This window comes from Apus apus, chromosome 1 (assembly GCF_020740795.1).
Source record: "Apus apus isolate bApuApu2 chromosome 1, bApuApu2.pri.cur, whole genome shotgun sequence".
Taxonomy (NCBI): Eukaryota; Metazoa; Chordata; class Aves; order Apodiformes; family Apodidae; genus Apus; species Apus apus.
This window is the reverse complement of record NC_067282.1, coordinates 156,315,683-156,337,279: the sequence shown is the minus strand read 5'-3', so window position 1 is coordinate 156,337,279 and position 21,597 is coordinate 156,315,683. Positions and strand designations below refer to the sequence as shown.

Genomic DNA, 21,597 nt, shown 5'->3' with positions numbered 1-21,597 from the left:
AGGAAAATCCCCTTTCTCATCCACTCTTGGCACAAAGTCTCCAGGCACTCTCATTGTCTGATTCCTTTCTTTGTCTTGCCAAGTTAATTCAGTCATGGAGTGAGTGGAGCATTGGCACTATGTGGCTTGGATTAACTGTATTTTATTGTGGTAAGAGCTTTGCAAATAAAGCTAGTCAAATTACCTCAGTGCACAGACTTTCTTGAAAAAGACTTCAGTTTATGGCTCTCTAGGCCCAAATTAAATGCAGCATTATCTACTGCGTATTTACATCTTTGTTTCTTCCCTTTCAAGTAGTAATGAAATGATGCTGTGAATGAAGTTTAATAAAGCCTGGCCTGAGGGAAGAATGTTCCTGAGATAGCCACATTGACTGAAACCTCTGTCAGCCAATTAGTCATGTCACCCTGCTTGAAGTTTTAGCTGGTTTGCAAAACTCTCTTCTGTGCAGCAATATCTTGCATATTCTTATGTGAAAGCTTTTAAAAGAATCTCTGAAAGCATCTGTTAGGCAAAATAGTGTAAAGACTCTTTTCTTTCCTCTTGGAGGTACATGTACTCATGGTACAGTACTTACTGCTTTTCTTTGATACTTCTTGTTGTTGTTTCTGTTAATAGACTCAAATGGATCTTTCTTTTTATAACGAATGAAACTGAGTCCCCTTTCTGAAGTCTCCACTGTCAAGCACCATTATAACAACTTTGGTCTTACTTTTTTTAACAATCTTCTCTTACACCTTTTTTAAATCCAAAACTTTTCGTAAAGAGGAAAACCTCCACAGTGAAAATGAAGATAGCAGAAGAACAAAACAGAAACATGTAAAATCTAGAAACCATGACTCTATAGTTTCTCTTCCAGCCTGCAAAGTTCATGTTATTTTTAATGACTGGTAGATTTTGAGACGTTTCCTCTTTGTTTCCAATGTGTTTATTTGACATTCCCCTTTCAGGTTATTTTATAAATGTCAATAATGGTAGAATATTCAGGGATTTTTCACACACTTCTATGCATGAGAAGAAGATTTATATAGTTTTCCCATATTTTTCTGTTTCTGTAACAACATATCTAACATTGAGTTTACACAGTTTCCTTATGTAGAAATTTAGGGCCTTGAATTTAGGTATTAGGTTTTTAAGTTAAATTGCCAGGAAAATTATCTCCCATGATAAGCTGTTACAACCTATTCATCTCATTTTAGTGTATTCTTTTCACATATTTAGTTTTAATTGGCTTTGTTTCAGAAGCAGAAAATGTCTTCTGAAAGAAGTGTATCATCAAGTGTATTTGCTTGTCTGGTAGTTGCTACATTCCAATGAACATATTTTTCTACACTTTTAACATTTTTATATTCTGCTTTGTTTGGGTGTTGGTTTTTTTGTGAGGAAAATTGCATAAAGTCTCTTTAATCAATCTGCTAAAACTCTTTTATTAATTATCTTTAAAATGCCCATTTAAATGAGTCACTAATAACATTCTCATGATTCCACTAATTGTGCAAATCTGATTTAAACAATTACCAAGCATCAATAACACTAAGGTTCTGTGATGTAATTTTTTATTTCTTTAAAATAGAAGCTATAAAAAAGTTAGCTGCTTTTAGGAGAAAGCCACTGAGACGTTTATGTGCATCGCTTCTTCTAGCTTGTTTGTAATGCAGACATATAAAATAATTTTGGATATAAATTTCAATATCATTGTCTGAAGAGCTCTGAATTTACTCTTCTTGAGGGAACAGATTATGTCTGAAAGCCCATTCACCAAGTATGCTTAAGTTCAAGATCCCTGACATTATTTTTACTTGGGAGTGGAAAGCAAAAGAAAGGTATCTTTTTCTTTGTTGCAATCCATTTTGTTAAAAAGAAATGTATACATTTCCTGTGGAGTCTGAAAGAATCACATGAAAGGTACTTTATTTTTTCATAGTACTGAGCACTTGTCAACTAGCTCAAAGCCAAAACTGTCTCTCTGTAAAGATACTTCTTAGGATCATTTTCTCCATCAGGCCCACTTCTTCAGAATTTTTCTCCTTGTGGTTTATGTACATTGAACACATAGGTAGTGAAATCACCATCTCTTAAGCTTGTTAGCAAATTAGAAAGCACTCTTGTCCAGTCCAGAGGACTGGCTCTTACACTGCCTTTTTATAGAATCATAGGATAATTCATGTTGGAAAATACCTCAGAAGGTCTGTACTCCAACCTTCTGCTTAAAACAGTTTTAATATGGATTAACCAAACCTCCAGTAATTTTGATAACTCAGAGTTTACTCACTGCTCTTTATATGTTCTTCTCCGCTCAGGAACTTGTCTTTCCATACCTAGGCTTCTTTGCCTTTCTCTGCATTATAAATTAGTAATCTGATCTGTGACTTCATTTTCTGGGGAATCTGGAGAAGCTCAGGCTTTCTACCATCACAGGAGTGCTGGCAGGAAGGCAAGTCAGAAGCTTAGCTTTCTGAAGCAGAACTGTCACTAGTACTAGGTCAGGATGGCTTTTTTCTTCTGTATCTGTAGTTCAGTGCAGACTACAGCCTGGCCTTTCATCTTCAGAGTTCTTGAGTTTGTACTGTGAGTGCTATTGCCATTGGAAACTGGGCCTTTCTGAGACAGGTTTGGATTAAAAAAAAATGTCCTGAAACAGCAGTTCAGTGGATGGAAGCCATTGTGTGTAGAACATCCAGGGTCAACAGCCTTGTGCAAATTTATGAATTTTATCAATACCTTCAGAAAATCACAGGAAAGAAAAATTCAAGTAATAAAATACAGAAGGTACTGACCAAAATCAAGAGGCCTTTTGAAGTGCAAAGTACACCAGAGGGAGGTTTTGTTATTTACAGATCTGTTTCCATGTGTGCTCTCTGTGTGGGCACAATGAATAAGGTGGGATGGGGAAAATGGATGGCAGCAAAGGCCTTATAAAATGTTCTGAATCACTTATTGTCCCTGTGATGAGTCCAAGACAGCTGAGCAGGGAACTAGAGCCACCTGTGAAAGTGCAGCTGTAGGAAATAATTATCCACACTACTGCAGAAGTTGTGGTGGGTGGCCAGGAGTCCAGTGAAAATACAGAGGTTGTATTGCTGAGCTCCAAGAGGAAAAAGACCAGTTTTATGACTGTAGCTGTTTGCAATGTAGACATCTGGCTGGAAACGAACATACCCTTCTGGGGCTCATTCTGAGGAAAAGAGAACAAGTGAATTGTACCCTGAAGGTGCTTGTTCCTCTCCGTTGCAGACATCTAAACATAGTTGCCCTGAATCACACCTGTGATGTCTGCTCCTGGGGAGTAAGCCTTCAGGCACCTTCTCAAGATCAGGGGGCCTAGAGCCATGATGGTGCCAGTGTTTTGATACAAATATAGCAGCCTGTCAGTGTCCAGCAGGGGAAACCAGGTCAGGTATCTGGCACATGCTGTATCGATGCACTGCTGAAGATAAGCAGTTTTGTTTGTCCTGTGCCCAAGTGATACCCATGGATTTATGAGAGGAGAACTGTGGATTGAAGGATCAGCCCCAATACTGGTGGAATGTAAAGCAACGAGCTAATAGAATTACCCCCAAACTGCGGAATGGGTTAATGCTTCTGCACATATTTCATCCTTTGACATCTTTTGTTCTTTGCTGTTTTGATTGTGAATTGATGAGTGCTTGCTATGTTAATTTAAATTTCCACCTTGGCCTGAAGGTGAGCACACTGGAGTTTTGGGAAAGAGAAGGAGAAAGATGATGGTCAGAAAGCATCAAGAGGAAGTTGTATCAAATTGTGGAGGCATACACACATTAAATTACAGCAGACAAGTAAGAAAAGAACCATTCACACTGTATTACTCCCCCTGTCAAAATCTGAGTGAAAAATCTCTTTAGAAGTGCAAGAAAAGCCCTTAACATCTTGAAACAAATTTTTGTATTTATGGCGAATGACTTAACAGAAGGCAGTGGAGGAGAAAGGAAAGGAATTAATAACTATTAATATAGATCAGACCCAGAAAACAGTTTTAGACTAGGAAAGAAAATGGCAAAACATTTATTTTAAATTAAATTTATGTAATCAAATTTATTTAAATTTATTTAAATATAATCTACTTAAGTTAAAATTCATAAAAATTAAATGTCAGATATTAAAACACCATGCTATTTTATAAGAAGGGCTTAGCTTTAAAAACAAAATATAGAAAGTAAAAAAAAAAAGATAAAATATTAGAAGTGATTATATAATCCAGTAATATACCAAAACATGCTAATTTGTGTGGAAAATATTTAAGATTAAATCAAATTTAGTTGTCTCATCTTGTTCAATTTGCTTCATTTTCATATAAGTTACTCAGTTTGATGTTGAAAAAAAATGCTTTTCTCTCTTAAATGGCATCACAGCTGACCAATGAAATATTCCTATAGAACTAACTATGCCAAGGTAAGAAAAGGTTTTATTTGCTTTTTCTGTTCTTAATTTATTCCATAGACTACCTGCAAGATATCAAGGATATTTTCCATTCGATACTATATAACATGAAAGAAAACTTCATTTCCTAAACTCTGATTGCCGATGCAGAAATGAGCTGAGGGCAGCCTTTGCAGTCAGATTCACTGCACAAGCATTTTACTTCCTGTGACTTCAGGAAAGTAAAATCAGATCAACAGCCTGGGGCACTGTGCCTGGCCCAAAGCTTGGTTCAGGTCTCAACAAGATACACATGGAAGTGAATGGACTACTCATACTGTACTCATACTGTATCTCTTATCCCGTGTTCAGAGATTATCACAGTCAGATCCTAAAAATTTGCAGTAGCAACATGAATATGTTTCAGGTTTTCTTGAATACCTAGAATTTGTGTTTTCTAAAAAATGCATATGCACCTCTCTAAATGCCTGTCAAATATTCTCCTTAATTATATCAGTAAAGCCTTGGAGCACTGTCAACAAGCTGTTACCAATACCCAAAAGCACTGATCTGTTCATTGTGTTACTCTTGAGTATCTAGCCTCTTGTAAATTGAATTGTTCTGAGTTAAGTGTACATCTTTTTGACAGAGTGGATATGTTTCTAGTGCCCTTAATGGCTTAATTTTGACCTTGAAGCCAGAACCTGAAGAACCTGAAGATCTCAGAAATTCATTTTAAGTAAAATTATATTATGTTCCACACTAAGTGCTCCATAAAAATACTGTTAAAAATATAGTAAAATTATCTCTGAAGAAAATTTGATAGATTTGTGAAACTTACACAGTAAAGACCATTTTTGCCTGAAACATCTTTAATTTTTATCAGATAGCTCTTTATCTCTTTCTTGGTTTTGATATGGTGAAAGCAATACAAGGCAGTGTGGATGATGGTTTTTGGTTTTTCCAAAGTCAGGAACCATCTTTTCTTTGCTGCCTTCTTGCCAGAGATCATCACAGTAACATCCACATTGGGAACATGATATAGGGCTTTTCTTTTTATCCCAGATTAGACACTGTCAGCTCACCATGTCATCCTTACAGCACCACATCCCAGCTCCTGGAATTCCTAGGCTGGTGTTAGATGGGATTTGTGGATCCACTGTAGTTGCACCTGTTGCCTTTGAAAAGGTGCTATGCCTTGGTCTTTTCAGGTTCACCTAAGGTTCATATAAAGACCAAAAAAGCTGAATGTTCAGAAAAGTCTTATTTTAGCAAAATATTAGGTACCAGAGTTAAAGTAGAAAATATAGCAAACAACACTTTTAGCTCATACTTAACCCTTAAAGCTCTCCCTGCTTGAGCTAATGTCTCAGCCACACTGGGGGAACTAAGGAACTCTTGTCTGTCTTCCTTCTCCTGCTCCAAGTCTCCCAGAACTGACTTGTTCTGTGGAGCATTTTGAGATTGCCTCTTTTATTCCCAAGGTTGAACACCCCATGCTCATTCAAACATCTCCACATCTCTCTTTTAGATCCTGTCCCATAGTATGAGTGCCAGGGCTTTATGCCAAATACACCGATGATGTCCCTGTCCCTGCTCTGTATTGTTCAGACCCCTCTTTCTAAGATTCTTTGAATTTCCTTTCCCTAATTATTAACAAAGTCCTAAAAACGCTGTTGGGCTTCAAGGCTTCTTGTAGCAGCCAGAGGGAGCTGTGCTGAGCATAAGGCCACTTTTCCAGATCTCTGGCTTTTAACAGGATGTGACACCATGATTTGCTCTCTGAATTGCCCTGTTGTTTGGTTGTTTTTTTCTGATCCTTGGTTCCTGCTATGCTTGTATTCCTAATGTATTGTCTCTCAAGATAAAATACTCGGTTTCATCACTGTTGTATTAGTACATCTTTCAGGGCAGAGGGAAGATAAGCTGAGCCAAATTAAGTGAGGTTTTACAGTGTTTTACAACTACTTGATTCTATTGCAAATCCTAATAGAGGAGACTGAGAGGGTGTGGGGGTCTTAGGAGGCTGGAAATCCTTCCCTTAGCTCCAAGGGCAGGCCAACTACATGCTTCCAATTGTTTGTCCAGTCTTTTTCCTAAAAACCAGAAGCCTCCCTTGCCATATCACTGTAATGTTTCAGTAGTGTTCAACTTGACTTTGTTATACATATCTGACCAAATTCTCCTTTGCTACAATTTAATCATGCTATTTCTTGTTTGATTCAGAAGTAAAATGGAGAAAGCTCATTCCCCTCCTATTCACAACTCTTTGTTACTTATTTTTAAAATGTTACTGTATTGTCTGCTTAGCATTTTCTTCTGCATTTTGAATCACCTTGACACTTTCATTTTTTTTCTCTAGGTCATATTTCCCAAAACTCTTATTGTCCTGCTCTGATCTTTCTTTAATTGATCCACATCTTTCTTGTTCAGGCTGGACTTCACACCCTGCAGAATAGCTATACAAAATAAAGGACCAGGGAGATTTAGGCACTATATGCTCCTAATTTGATATTTTCTTCCTCTTCATGTACCTTACCCTACTCTTGCTTCTGTTGCTAAGTTCACTTCTTGAGCCTAACAGTGACATTTTGTGCATTTATCATTTCAGCACTTTGTGCCTTTCAGCCTTCTCACTACCTCTGCCTTCTGTGCTGCGGTAATGTGTTTGTGAGACCTAGAGAGAAGCCATGATTCCCACCCCCCCATTTATTCTCTGCTTTTTGTTATACATTAAAAAAATTCATATGCTAAGTTCATCACTTTAGGCACTTGGTGACATTTCCAATGTTAGACTTTATTTTCTTGCCATTGTTGCTGTCACTGCACTTTCCACCAACCATGCAGAGTGATGGTGATTTCAGAGTTGTTATCCAGTGCTCTTTCCTTACTAAGATTTTGATATTTTCCTGTTAGCCTTTCATATTCTAAGGGAGAGGTGACATCAGTCCTGGATTGGCCCTTCATGTAAATGCTATCAGAAAAAAAAAAAAAATTGTTTTCTAAACTTTCAGTTTTCTCCCATTTTGTGTTTAAATACCACCTGGGCAAATAAAGAATTTTCAGGTTCTTCTTCCCTTGGTAGTTTGTGGAATTTCATATATGTTTATTTTATACAAGGTTCCTCCAGATCAAAGGTTAAGATTATTTCCTTTTGCTTCCTCAAATTGCAATTTGGAAAAACACAGATATCTGTAACTTGTTGTGCTCCAGAGATGGTCATTGTCAGAGGTCTGATGTTGGAAATACCCTCATCACACATCATACACAGAGAGTGATGGGCAGTTGCCTTCTGTGGTTGTGTGAGGGAATCTGGAGAAAAATGCCATTGACTGATGTGGAGAAGACAAGCAAGCAAAGCAGAGATGGGATTCTGGAGAAAGAAACAAACATATCAGTGGGAGAAGTTTGTCAGTTGTGTGTATGTTTGTGTAAGACAGAGAAAGATGTTATGCCTGAGGGTTCATGTGTGTACAGCCAAAGGAACTATACTGACTCTATAAAGTTGCATCAAATGGCACATTCCTACGCTGTATTTCTAGGATATGCTAGATATTATATTTTAAATATTTGACGGGAACTACAGCCTGTCGTGTATGAACAATTATAATTTCCAAGCAGGTTGTTTGCTGAGAAAGTGTTCTGCAGTTTGGAGAATTTTTTCCCAGTGTCTAGTGATGCAACACTAATGGAATTTTCCCCCATTTCAGAAACATGTTTTCCAATATTCATTGATCCCAAACTGTTTTGATTTTAAGCAAATTCCTTTCGATGAAATAATTGAATTTTAAGTTATAGAGCCCTTGATGCCGAAGCCATATTGATTCTTTTCAGAAATCATCTAAGGGATTTATAATTTTTCTGTCAGCAAATCTTTATAATAGAAGAAAAATTCTATAATAGTGCATCTACAAAGTGTAGAAAAACTGAGATGATTAAGCGTAATGAGATTTTTTCTTATTTTTCTTTTCGTGTTGCATTTTTACATTCCCTGCATAAGAGAATGAAGGAGGCTGCCATTAAGTATGCCAACTATACTACTTCCAGAGGTACAATAGATGAGAATTTCAATTCTACTCTAAAGTTTTATGCGGAATAGAAGTATCCAAATAGTACTGCAGAGCTAGAAAAATGCTTTAGTGCCTTCTGTTCCAACCTTTGGACTGTGAATTCTATGCTGCAGCTCTTAGAGGCACAGTTCCTCTATGGAAAGGGAGCAAAATAAAAACTTCTAGAAATGTTGACACCTATTGTCATTTCGGTCAACAGATAACAAAGACGTTTGTGCTTTCCTAAACTGAATAAATCTGGCCTTTGCTATCTTGGGAACTTATTAAAAAGCATTAATATTTCTTTATCTCTAGAGAAAAATTATATCATGTATTAAGTAACTATCCTCATTGCAGTTGGTTTCCACTGTGCAAGTGAATTTGGAGAGGGGGATTCTTTGCCAGTGTATGTATTACTTGAGGCCTTAGTTTCACAGCTTCATAGGGATTGCAAATGTAAATATTATCCAGCAAACCATTTTAGGATTAATTCCATCACTTTGCAACTTATGCAATCAGATCAGAACATCGCTTTATTTGATAGTGACATTGGCCCTTAAGCAAAAGAAGGCTTGCTTGTTTTCTGTAACTCCTCTCATTTAATCTTCATGTAAGAGCTCTGAACTAGGAGAACAAATTATCTTTGTCCTCTACCATGTTTGTCTGAACCATCAAAATATCAAGCTCCATCTGGTGATGCTTTGCTCTTCTGTGTCATTCAGGAGCTGTTTTCGTCCAGCACCTTATGTCACTAGGCACATTGGGAATGGCAATAACTGGTCAACAGTAGAGCTTGTGTTTAGGTGTCTGTCTTGTCAGTACATTGTGCCATGAATTGAAGTCACGTTATCACAACAAATTAGAACAGTCCAAAACCATAATTTGTCCTTGCCATATATGGCCCCTGTTTAATTTAAAGCACATCTAGCAAATTAAGGGAGTTGTACAGAGATGCACAAAGGATCCAACACTCTCCCTTCTTAGCTTAGAGATATTATTACATAGTTCAGTTTTATCTTCTCTCCAGTTACATTATAATTATGCTACCTTTGCTTAAGAAGCTTTTATTTTTCTTCTATTTCTCATGTACATTTCTTTAACATCAGATGATCTCAATATATATGTAACTCAAACTACTTTGAGCTTAGCTGAATAGAGACAGAAAATCATATAGACCATTAATTATCAGGAATTTATTCTCTGCACTAGACTGTAACATTTTTTTTCATTATTAACATGAAAATGTGATTTGGTACGGTCAGCACATTAAGATGGATTTGTCTTAAACTCTTGTTGGTTTGCATATTTAGTTTTTTTGTGGAAAGTCTTACACAGGCTGAGCATGGTTTAGGATTTGGAAAGTGTACATCTACATAATTCTATTAATTTGAGCTGTGAGCTGAGCAGTGGTAATCAAGCTTATCTTGCAATCATATTTTGCTTTTGAAAGCACTTTCCTTTTGTTCAGTAATGGTGTATCTGAAGAGATCCCTTCTCTGTCATATGCTTTGGCAGATTTCCAAGGCAATTTCCCTTGTAAAATTTTTGTTTATATCTTTTCAATGCATCAGTTCAGTTGAGTACCTTTAGTCAGACTACACAGTGCAGTTGCTCAGAAATGAACTATGGTTATCTTATTAAAGGAATGTAACAACTACTTGCATAATGGAGAAAAGGAAAGGGAAAATGGCTCGTTCATGTCTCTGCCTACAAATGAGCCAGGCAGAAGAGCTTAGCAGCACTGAGTTGAACAATGTGAAATTAATGATTAGAAGGTGGCTCCTCAAACTCTTTCCAGTTCTAATAATCCTAGCCGTAAGATAAATAAAGCCCAGAAAACTGAGATGTGAAACCAGGGGAACTGGCATTTAAGTCAGCCAGACTCTTAAGAGCATATGGGAAATTATAACTGGTAGAGTTGTGAGTAATTCATGTCCTTCACATGCATCTCTCCCCTTCATTTAACTGAATCTTGTGTTTTCTCTAGTACTTTTTCTTTTCTGGAAAATGGGGACCTACATAATGTCTGAGATGGTGCTGTCAGAATAGTCTTATGTGATATTCTCTTTCCTGCAGAAAGCTGAGCTAACATTCCCATGCACTAACTTTGCTACTCGCTCTACAGTCAGGGTTAACAGCTCTGCCTGTAGTTCCTCACATTGTGGATTTATAGCTGACTTGAAGAACTCAGGGCTTCATTGCGTTACGTGTACTGAACTAAAACCTCTCTCTTGCTAGTGTTGTTTGGAATAGGCTCTTCCTCATAGCCATGGTCTTGTTGAGTTCACTGGCATCTCTCTTTAGAAGACAGAGATGTATCAAGCTACAGGACAGTTCTCTGCATCCTGTAAAGTGTTGACATTGAAAAGACTTTGGAATCTAGGTTTATAGTCATATAAGCATTTCTTGTCTTCCTCAATTGTTCAAGCAGAGAAACAAGACTTTGAAGAGGGAGCTGAACAACCAAATAGCTTAACCTTGCTGGAGCATAGGCAGGTCTGAAAACCTGGGCTGCCACAAACATGCCCAAATGGGACATCAGTGGCGGCCTTTCTGTCCAGAGATACTGTGATGCCCAGAGAGGTTTTGTGGTCTCCATCCACAGAAATATTCAAGACCTGACAAACCATTCTAGTTGTCTCTGCTTTGAGCAGAGGTTTGGACTAGATGACCTCTGAGTGTCCCTTCCAACCTCTGTTATTCTATGATGTTATGATAAGCAGCTTATTCAGTTCCTCTAGTTTATTTGTATGCAAAAGCTATAATTAGCCTGTCTGCGTGTTTTGTGCATTTGATTGATTATTAAGTTTGTGAAATTAACTGTTGAACAAAAAATAAATTGCCTTTTTCTATGCTGTAGCAATGTTTCTCCAATAAGCCTCTAAAAGCAAACATGAATATTTAATAGACAATTCATTAAATGTAAGTATTTTCTACTTCAAAAAAATGATTAATGAGACACAAATCTGTGCTGGAAAAATATTTGTTTTATATTTGACACTTGGGATAAATCACAGAGGAAGCTGCCTGATAAAATGTAGTTCAATTGTACAATGCGTTTTTAATGGCCTGTGATGGCAAAAGTGAAATATAGTACATAAGAGACCTTTTTTTGCCAACAATACAGTAAAAAAATGTCTAATGATCTCAAATATCACTGTATAAAATATTAACATTTTAAATGTAAAATTGCAGCGTGTAACTGATGCCTCATGTAAAAAGACTGAATGTCAAATAATGTGGTCGTAAGTAAAAATGCATTGATCTGCTCTGAGGTTTTAACTATCTGCATTTTTAAATCTGCAAGTAATTAATTTCACAGGTTTATATAACCTTCCTGTCCAGAGGAATTAAAAGATGCATCCTTTCTGTTTATCAGATTAAATCCATATGATCAGCTATTTTAATTGTCACAGAAATCTTACCTAGATGGGTCAAACCTGTATTAATTCAGTGTTTGCTAGTGGGATTATCAATAAATGTTTTATTGGTGTTCTGCATTCCCATCAACCACTTCTATTAAGATGGTCATGCTGCAGATATTTCTAATCCTTTTCTCTAGGAAGTGGAGTCTAAGTCAGAGGATATTTTTTCATGGTGGATTTAGCACATCTAAGTTACCTTCCTGTGAGATCTGTCCTGTCCATCGCAAGTGAGCTCAGATGACGTTAGTTAGAATGAAAAGCATCCTTTCTCATGTTGTTTCTTCTCTTGGAGGAATTTGTATCTCTTTATTGCAGACTCTAAGCTCATCATTGCACAGTGAACTTGAGAAATGAAATAGTATTTGCATTTTACTTCTACTCAATTGACCTACCCTGTTCTTTAAATTTACTTCCCACTCACATATTTTTGTCTACATGAAAGGACACTTGCAAATATTTTCCCTTATTACTACCTCTGTTCTGTTCCAACATTGATATCTTGTCAGCTGCTGCCAGAAATTAAGCACTGTAACAATGACACCTGCTCTGATTTGGATTAGATGACACATTGCCTGAGTGCTTGCAAAAGTCAAACACCTGCCTGCATTACTAACTCCACTGAAGCTGAACCCCTGAAAGTATTTTACAAAGTAAAGATAAAGCTTTACCAGATCATCAAAATTTGTGATGAGATTTCCTATAAAAATAATTTTAAATTGCAACCCTGTGACTCTGTTTCCTTATATTAAGTTATTCTGTATTTTAAATATCAGTATCCTCTTATGTGAAAATTGATTATTAACAGCTTCCTACTTATGAATTAGGGCTTTCTTTTTTACTCTTTATCCTTACTGCTTTTACCTTGCAGTTTCTTGTAAGTTAAAAGCTTCTTAAAATCCTAATATGTGAAAGATATTGGGGCTATTATTCACTAGATCCCTCTAATCTGCTAACATGGAGGTTAATGCTCGTGACTATGTAATATTTTCCCTGGAACTGGACATATATTGACAGTATCTAAGCAATTACCCGGTGGTAATATATGCACTTTGGAAAAGCATTGGCAGTTATTACTGCTGCTTTTCCAGTTCTATGGAATTACCCTTGTGAATTTACATTTGCTTTGATTTTTCAGAGGAAGAATGGTATAATCAACTAAAATTTGCTGGGTTTTGTTTTTCCACTTAATTCATTCCACATGGCAAATCAACCTGTGCTGTTAACATAACAAAGTAATTCTCAAAAACAGTAGAACCTGTAGCAGTTACTATTTACTACTCTGGCTCAGATGTCATATGGAGCTTGATTATAGAGATAATTGGTACTGGATGAAGGGTGTTTATTTTCTCCCATTTTCTGGGGTTTTCTCTATTGCGGTCTTAACAGAAATAAACTGTGTTTGCCGGAAATTAAAGCACTGTTCCCATTAATTTTGACTGCTGGATTTGTTTCAAAATATTATTTATCTCCTTTTACTTCCATGAGAAAGACTTTAAAAGGTGAGGGGAGTCTCGAGTATTTTTCTCTTAAATTATGATAGGGAAAACACCTTAATGGTAAATCTTGATTTTTTTTCCCCCTCCTGATATGCGTATGTTAATTGAGAGCATTGTACTTTTGCAATAGCCTGCTTAGTAGCCTCAAGGCAGATAAACAATTACACCATTGAATTAGAGACAGTCTAATTTTATCCTTTTTCAAGGTGACAAGCTGTGGATCTTTATTTCTCAACTTCCTTAACTTTTAGACTCAAGAAATGCTTGTAATCAGTGAGTCCACAGTTCTTTTTGTCTTGGAATGACTTGACAATATTATCAGTAATGAACCAAAAAAGTTGTTATTAGAGGAGAATGTTCAAGAGGATATTTGAAAAAAGAGAATAATCACCAGTTTGGATCCTGGAAGACTGCCTGGAAATAGAGCAAAATGTGAACTTCATGAAAGATGTTCAATGTCAGCATAACTTTCCGTCCATTCAAAATATCCATGGTAACTTCAGACTGGGTAGAGTCAGGTCAATTGTGAATAAATATATATTTAGACCAAAAGGAGTTAGAATGCCTGCACAAGTACATGATTTTAGTATCCCAGACTTAAATTCAACAGCAGTTGACATCACTCTGTGTCTCCTTTCAGAAGGAGAATAAGAACTTACCCTTTACAAGTTTTCCTTGGCCTGGCTGATGAGTGTAACTCACCAAAGCAGGTGTTTATGCTTCTGGAGTGACTGAAAAATCCCGTTTAGTCTCTTCCACATTTTATATAGTGATTCTGGAGAATATGATGCTTAGTTTTTAAGCATGTTTGTGGTTGATTTGTATCCTTTTGGCAATACAGTGTCTGTATTTGGACCGAGTCCAGAGGGGGGCCATGAAGGTGATCAGAGGGCTGGAGCACCTCTCCAATGAAAAGAGGCTGACAAAGTTGGGGTTGTTCAGCCTGGAGAAGAGAAGGCTCCAGGGAGACCTCATAGCATCCTTCCAGTACCTGAAGGGGCTACAGGAAAGTTGGGCAGGGGCTTTTTACAAGAGCCTGGAGTGACAGGATGAGGGATAATGGATTAAAACTGGAGGAGGGGAGATTTAGATTAGACATCAGGAGGAAATTCTTTAGTATAAGGGTGGTGAGACACTGGAACAGGTTGCCCAGGGAAGCTGGGGATGTTCCATCCCCCTGGAAATGTTCAAGGCCAGGTTGGATGCAGCTCTGAGCAACCTGATCAAGTGGGGGGTGTCCCTGTCTATGGTGGGGGGCAGGGGGTGGAACTAGGTGATTTTTAAGGTCTCTTCCAATTCCAACCATTCTGTGATTCTATAAACTTAATGGTAAAAGGAAAAGGTAGTCTTGCCAGCAGAGCAAGTTTATAATATGTAGGCCTGTGGTGCTGCCTGTATCCTAGGACTGGCAGCAATGTGATTTGTCAGTGAAGCAAGGAAGTTTGGGAATTAACCTATAGAAGCTCATAATTATAAAATTGTAATCTAATATTTTAAGAAATTATGGAATATGATTTCTAGATGGTAAAGGGGGTTATGGAGTGAACAGAGGAAGGAGGTGAAAGGTACAGGTCATGAAAAATAGTAGATTAATGGCACCGAAGACTGAAATCCATTGTGTATTGACTATCTGTAATCCAGAATCTGGTGATCTGAATTCTACCTGAAGATCAGGGTTCAAGTAAACTAAATAGACTTTGCTATTGCTTTTCAGTCATAATAATATTTTTTAAAAAACTTCTTGTAAGAAACATGTTGTTTTACATAGAATACCATCTTTCCTCTGAATGTTTTGAGTTTTCAGGCACCTTCACATCCTGAAACTTGTGGTTTTCAGTCAACATTCCTATGGAGAAGACCACATTTCTTCATAGGAAATATTCTTTTTTTTTCCAGCCAATTTCAGCAAGTGGGTTGCCCAAAGACTGTAAAATCTCTGCCTGTGGAGATATTCAGGACTCAGTGGGACAAACCCTGAAGCAACCTGATTTAAGTTGGCCCTGCTTAAGTTAGAGTTAAGCCAGATGACTCCTAGAGGTCTTTTCCTACCTAAGCTAGTCTGCAATTCTCTGATTTTCCTAAGTCTCTTGTCACACTGGTTTTGCATTGCTCTGAAGACTAGCAAGAATGTTATTACTGACCAGAAGAAAATCTGTTTTGCTATGGATATTCCTCCTTAATAAATCAGTTTGAAACTGATTTGTTTGAACATTGATGGCCTGGCAATTATCATATGGTCATAAATCTAGAGGCACTGGTGCCACAGGTCAGTTTCAATTTTTGTGTTTGCAAAGTGTTTTATCTCTTTGTTTGTCCTGTTGATTCCTCTGTTTTTCTTTCTTCATCATCCAGTCATCACTTTCTAGCAGATTGCTCATGTCAATAATCATCTTATTTGAATTTCCAAGGGGAGTAATGTTACATTGATTTTTGTTTGCATGTTCCCATAAGGTGAAATTGAATTTACTTCTCCAAACCATTTAATGAGCCAAGCCTCAAAAGTCAATTACAAAATAAGAATGTTCCTCTCCTCTCAATGAAAAATTTAGAAGCTGAAAGATACTTTGTCTAAATACCGACCTAAGAGGGTTTAGCAGATTCCATTCACTAATGTATTTTTGAAACTAAGATGGTGGTCTTGATTTTTTTTTTATGTTTAGCTATTTTTCTCCTTAGATTAAGAAAATGTGACATTTTATTCTATTACTCCTCTATATGGATGTATTCTTCTCTTTCCAATCTTTTTTTTTCTCAGGCTTAGCATTGAGCAAACTCTAGAGAAATGGATTTCCGTGTTCATATTTTAGCAATATTATACCTTTCTTCTGGAAATAACTGAAACTCCCATAACATTAAAAAATAACGTTAGAAGATGTTGAGTAAAACATATTTTTAGACACCTCTGTCTATGTTTGGGATAACTATGTGGAAGTTGTATGTGTTTCTGTGTGAAAACATGTAACAGATAAGAAATCAAATTTAGATTAAGACAGTGTTCATTTGTGAAACAGCACCTTCACAAGTCATGTTATATGTTACTGCTACATTTAGTATGGCTTAAACTACAGTTTGTTGGAAAATGTCTTCATGCTCCCTGCTGAACAGCTATTACTAAATTTGCAGGCTGTTTTTAATAAATTTCCTCCATTCCTCAAATGTTATTGGTGTGTCAGGACCATAGTTTCCTTCTGTATTTTGGTCTTATTAGACTGTTCTTTTAAGTTTTTTTTTTTAGTGTTGTTTTTTGTTGTTGTTTTTTTTTTTAATCTCAGCTCTTTATGTCAAAATTGCTAGTCCTCTGCTGAATTAACCTCACCTTCAAAACAGTAGTTTGCAGGAAATTTTTGGAGTAGCAGTACTTAGTCTTGTTTTTGTGCTGTCTACTTTTTAAAGTGGTATTGGAAAATAAAAGATAATCTGTGAAATGTACCTATAAAGAAAAACATTGTTAGAGGCCTTATTTAGAATCCATAAAAGTCTAAGGAAAGAGTACAACTGACTTCATTGTCTCTGAAGCAAATGTCTTGGGTGCATTTTGTTGCCGTTGCATCATTTCATGTTGAAATATTTTTCAGAAAGTCATCAGCTAAAGAACAGCAAGTTTTTTTCTGAAGTTTTTAATACCAGAATATCACTTGTTCCATAATGTGCTAAATCCATTTTCCATGCAGCCCAATAGTACTTTGGGTAATTTTTTGAGAATTCCAGTATTTTATTTGTTTAAGAAAATATCAACTCTCTAGTGAGTTGGTTGGGTGGTGGTGGTTTTTTTTTTTCCTGTGCTAAAGAATATAATGTATTTGTATCTTAACCATTGAAGCTTTCATTCCTGTCACTCCACAAACTAGTAATAAAGTTCTAGCTACTCCAAGGACATGAACATGCTATAGAAATTTCAATAATTTCACATCTATCAGGTTAGTGGAAGGAAGAATCAAACAGGTATCAAAAGTGCAAATGTTAGCCATGCCACCCATATCGTTACTGTAGCTTCCAGATAAGCAATAACAGATTTAGGAACACCCACTGCATTGTATTAACCAAGACTTAATGTGAAAAACATTGAATATAACACAATGGCTAGAAAACTAGGAAATCATCCCTGAAACCAACTAGCAATTTACTTGCCTGGTTTTCTCACTCTCACTTTCCCTTTCTCATAGCCTGTACAGCTTTACTCATTTCCTGAGTATTCCTCAAACTCAGCCTGTAGTAGTTGTCCCTGTTAATGTGATCCTTTTAGAGGTCTGTATGTACAAAAGCTGTATTTTATGCAATTTTATTAGTATGTAATTGGCTTCCAATAGAATTTGACCAATTAATCTTCTAGTATTAACGTGGCTTTTTGTGTTCTCATACTGCCTTTAGCCGACCCTGCTGTAGCTTTCTTGAAGAGTACTAATTCTCTTCCTCAGTGCAAACAGAGCTAAAATTCTCTCTTTTTGCTCTTTACCGCATGTTCTCTGTTCTTTAGCAGACAGCTTTTTGTTAGGTAAGAGCTGTTCTGGTGCCAATACTCTGAGTAAAGCTCTCTCTACACTCCATACAACCCATATAAAAGAAGATCTCTGCAAAAAGATCTCGCTGGCATAGCTGTGGCCCTTTTTCCCACTTCCTTTTTCCCACTGGCTTCAGTCCTAACATTCAGAATTCATGTGGCTAGGAGTGAAGCTGGAGGAAGGGAAGATGGAGACCATGGCTTTGCAGCTGTGACTTCATTATTTGCCTGTGTGGAGCAATAACTATGAGACCAGACTGTCATGCAAACTGTTCTTGATTGCTAGATCTGTCTCCATGCATCTGCACTTCTGTGTGAGTGCCGAAAACCACCAGGTCAATTGGCAGACTTAGATCCTGACTTGTCATTTTGCTTTTAGCTGCAGTTCAGGACCAAGCTTCCAGACCCAGATTTAGCCACCAACCTTATTCCCACCCCACACTTGGGTAACCCACAACTGCACATCAGCCTCCCTGCCATGTCCTCCTTTTCATGAGAAGGAAATGCATGTGAGGTCCAAAGGGAGTCACAGGATGGCTTCCAGGAAACCAGTTGACAAAATACTGATAGAAATGCATGTGCTTGAAGAAGAATCCGGAAGAGGGAGGGGTGGCTCAAGAGTAGAAAAATAGAGATTGACCACTGACCACAATTTATTTCTCTTTTACTTGAAAAAGTAAGCCCTAGTGGCTGTTTTGTTTTTCTTTTGCAGTCGTCTCTAACAAACAGTGATGTCATCTTTGTGAAGTTGCATGCCCCTTGGGAGGTCCTGGGCAAATATGCTGAGCTAATGAATGTAAGAATGCCTTTCAGGTAGGTGTAGTTGTATTTTGTCTCAACCTGGGAAGTCACACTGTACTGTAAAGCTAATGTAATAACACCAGAATGCACTGAGAAAAGCTCTTCTGTAAGATACCACACCTCTTTAGAAAATATAAACGGAGTACCTTAGATACCATATTCGTTGCTGTTTCTTGTTAATGCCTGCAATTGCAGTACAATACTGGTTTGAAATTAAAGTGAGCTGTAGCAGTGCAGCTGTTTTCATGGGGTATTCTATCCTTAGGCCCTTTAACCCCTTCAATGCTGGAGCCCCCTGCATACTTGTGCGCTGCTGTTTTTTAAATGGACATTTCATTGAAATCAATGGGAGGTCAAGAAGATCCAGGTACGTAAGGCAGCACAGAAGGTGCATGTCTGTTGGACGTATCTGATATATTCAGCACCAGTAAATTGCTTATATAGTTTGTAATTATGGAAATACAGATTATAAATAAGTATCCCATCTAACGGGAGAACAATTCAGATTATAAATTATTTTTTTCTTTCGAGAATATATAGAACTTATATTAAATGCTACTATTAAATGATAACCAAATTCATTCCTCTTTATCATTCAGATTATTTTTAGCATTTCTTTAATATTATTTGCATGTTGGGCCATGAAAATTTCTATGTAAAAGTATGTTAGTGTGCTGGCTATCAGAACTGTTAAAAAACCCTGAAGACTTCCACTGGAACTGACCAAAACCAATGAACTGAGAGGTCTTGATTCTTCTTTCAATTAGCAGGGTTTATAGGTGCATAACTCCATTGATTTTAATGGAATTACTCCTGAGCAAGAAAAGGATCAGACCCAGAGTATGCAACTAGTGAGTTGGTGTCCTTTGTAGGATTTCTATTCCTGTTTTCTTCCTATGTAAGCATGAACAATGCCTCTGATATAAGACAAGCTGTAGCAGAACAGAGCTTACTAGGAAAAATGGGTATGAAGTAAGGACAAAATTGCAGGCTTATTTTGTATGTATTTTGGTTTTCATTTTCACAGCAAATCCTCAGCTGTTCTTTCTTGTACTTTTGATGATAGAGAAAAAGATAAGAGCTAGCATAAGTCATTGCAAGGTATTCATATTATTTTTAAAACGTGGTCTAGCCATAGAAACAACGGTCTGAGTCAAAAGCATTCTTCGATTCCTGTGGCATTCCTTGAGATGAACCTGCCCCCAGTAGAATAAGGTCTCATGATTGAGAAATACACCAGGAACTCATATTTTAGTCACTGTGAGCAGCTGCTTCTTTCCTGATCTCAAGTTCCTTTTTTGAAATCTCTCAGATTATATGGAAAGCATAAAAAGTATCAAAAGTTCCTAACCTGCTTGAGGACCTTGTCTTCATTCTTTCCACATTCACCGAGAGAGCATTATTACAGTATTGTTAAGGGGAAATAATGGTAATTTACTAAAGTCTGCTCAACAGGCTCTGAATTTTTTATTTGTAAACCATTATCTGGTATGGTTTACCATGTAAAAACAAGGACCAGCACTTCACAGAATGTCTGTTAGACTTGTATGACTGTTTCCAGGTGCCCTTGTCTGACCCATTGTTTTAAAGGCTGCTGATTGCTTACAGCTCCTGGTATTTTAATTTGTAATTGTCCAATGTCCACACAACAGTGAATAAAATCCTTGCTGTTTCAAAGTAGTGGTGCCAAAACAGTGGATACCTCTCAATATTTGCAGCAAAATCAAGAAGTAGATGCCATCTTCAGCTTTGACCCTTTGCTGCTCCAGCTAAGTAGACCAAGATAAATAACAGTATCTTGTGGAGTGGATGACCAAAGGATGCTGGCCAACATGACTTTGTTCTGATAATTTCACTTGACTGGCATAATATGGACACTGGCAAAATATTATATGTTATTTAAATTCTAAGTTCTGCTCATTGGTTCCCCACACACACTCCTGTACAGCCCGTTGCACTGGAAACAGAAATAAGCTGGGCCTGTATGAGGGACAGAGGGAGTCCCTGCATAATTAGGGGGTGCCAAGCACATGCTTGTGTAGCCTATAATCTGTTCCAAGGGATGTTAATCCAACAGCAAGTGTTGGTCCCGGTTGGTACTACATGTGTTATGGCATATTTCAGCATCAGGTACCACTTTCCTGGCTTGTCTAAGTTATTCCCCTAATATTTCACCCAATACAATTTTAATAGTTCACTACTGGATGTGTATCCATATTTGTATCAGACCTATAAATTTGCTGCAACAGTTTATGGATTTCTTTGACTTAGAAGCATCTTTGGGTCCCTGTCTTTCACACATAGCAAGTAGCAGAAAAAGAGAAGACTATGGGAAAATGATGACCTTCTTGCAATTCAAATGCCACCAGAGTCTGTGTGGCTTCCTGTGACAGTTCTGTTAATCTCTCTTTTAGTCTCTTCCTCCACCTCTTACAGGCTTCTGTCTTCAATCTCCTTTCCTTCCTTGCTAGTTCATACTGTAACTGACGATGGGTTTTCTTCTCGACTGGCTTCATTTTTGCTGTTCTTCCAGGAGAAAAATCTATTACCTGCACCGCCGATACAAGTTCATGAATAGGTGAGTATGATTCTTACACCAGTCCAGTTTATATCCATTTGGACTCAATAACAAAAATAATTGTTAGTGTCAAGCTGGAAGGAAAAGGTCTTGGCTCTGTTTGTAGGAAGGGTGAAGGGAATAATTACACACTAGGACATCTACAAAAACAAATACAGAAGTCACATTTTTTAAGGCATCTGATATGTGAAAGAGACAAGTCACTTTATCAGTGTTGCCTTTTTTAGGAATAAGGAAATATTTTTAAATTGGAGCACCTGTGCTACAAAGACAGGCTGAGAGAGTTGGGGCTCTTCAGCCTGGAGAAGAGAAGGTTCCAAGGAGACCTTATAGCAGCCTTCCAGTACCTGAGGGGGCTACAGGAAAGCTGGGG

At 37.3% G+C, this 21,597-nt stretch overlaps 1 protein-coding gene across 7 annotated transcripts in view; it reads left to right on the top strand.

Annotated features, from left to right (window-relative positions):
* The window catches only part of ANO4 (anoctamin 4), a 199,672-nt gene that overhangs the window by 104,801 nt on the left and 73,274 nt on the right, over positions 1 to 21,597 (top strand). For all 7 annotated transcript variants that reach the window (XM_051636787.1, XM_051636778.1, XM_051636771.1 and 4 more), the window contains 2 exons: positions 18,558 to 18,658; positions 21,180 to 21,224. In XM_051636787.1, coding sequence (XP_051492747.1) covers positions 18,558 to 18,658; positions 21,180 to 21,224 — 146 coding nt within the window. The remainder of the gene's footprint in view (positions 1 to 18,557; positions 18,659 to 21,179; positions 21,225 to 21,597) is intronic.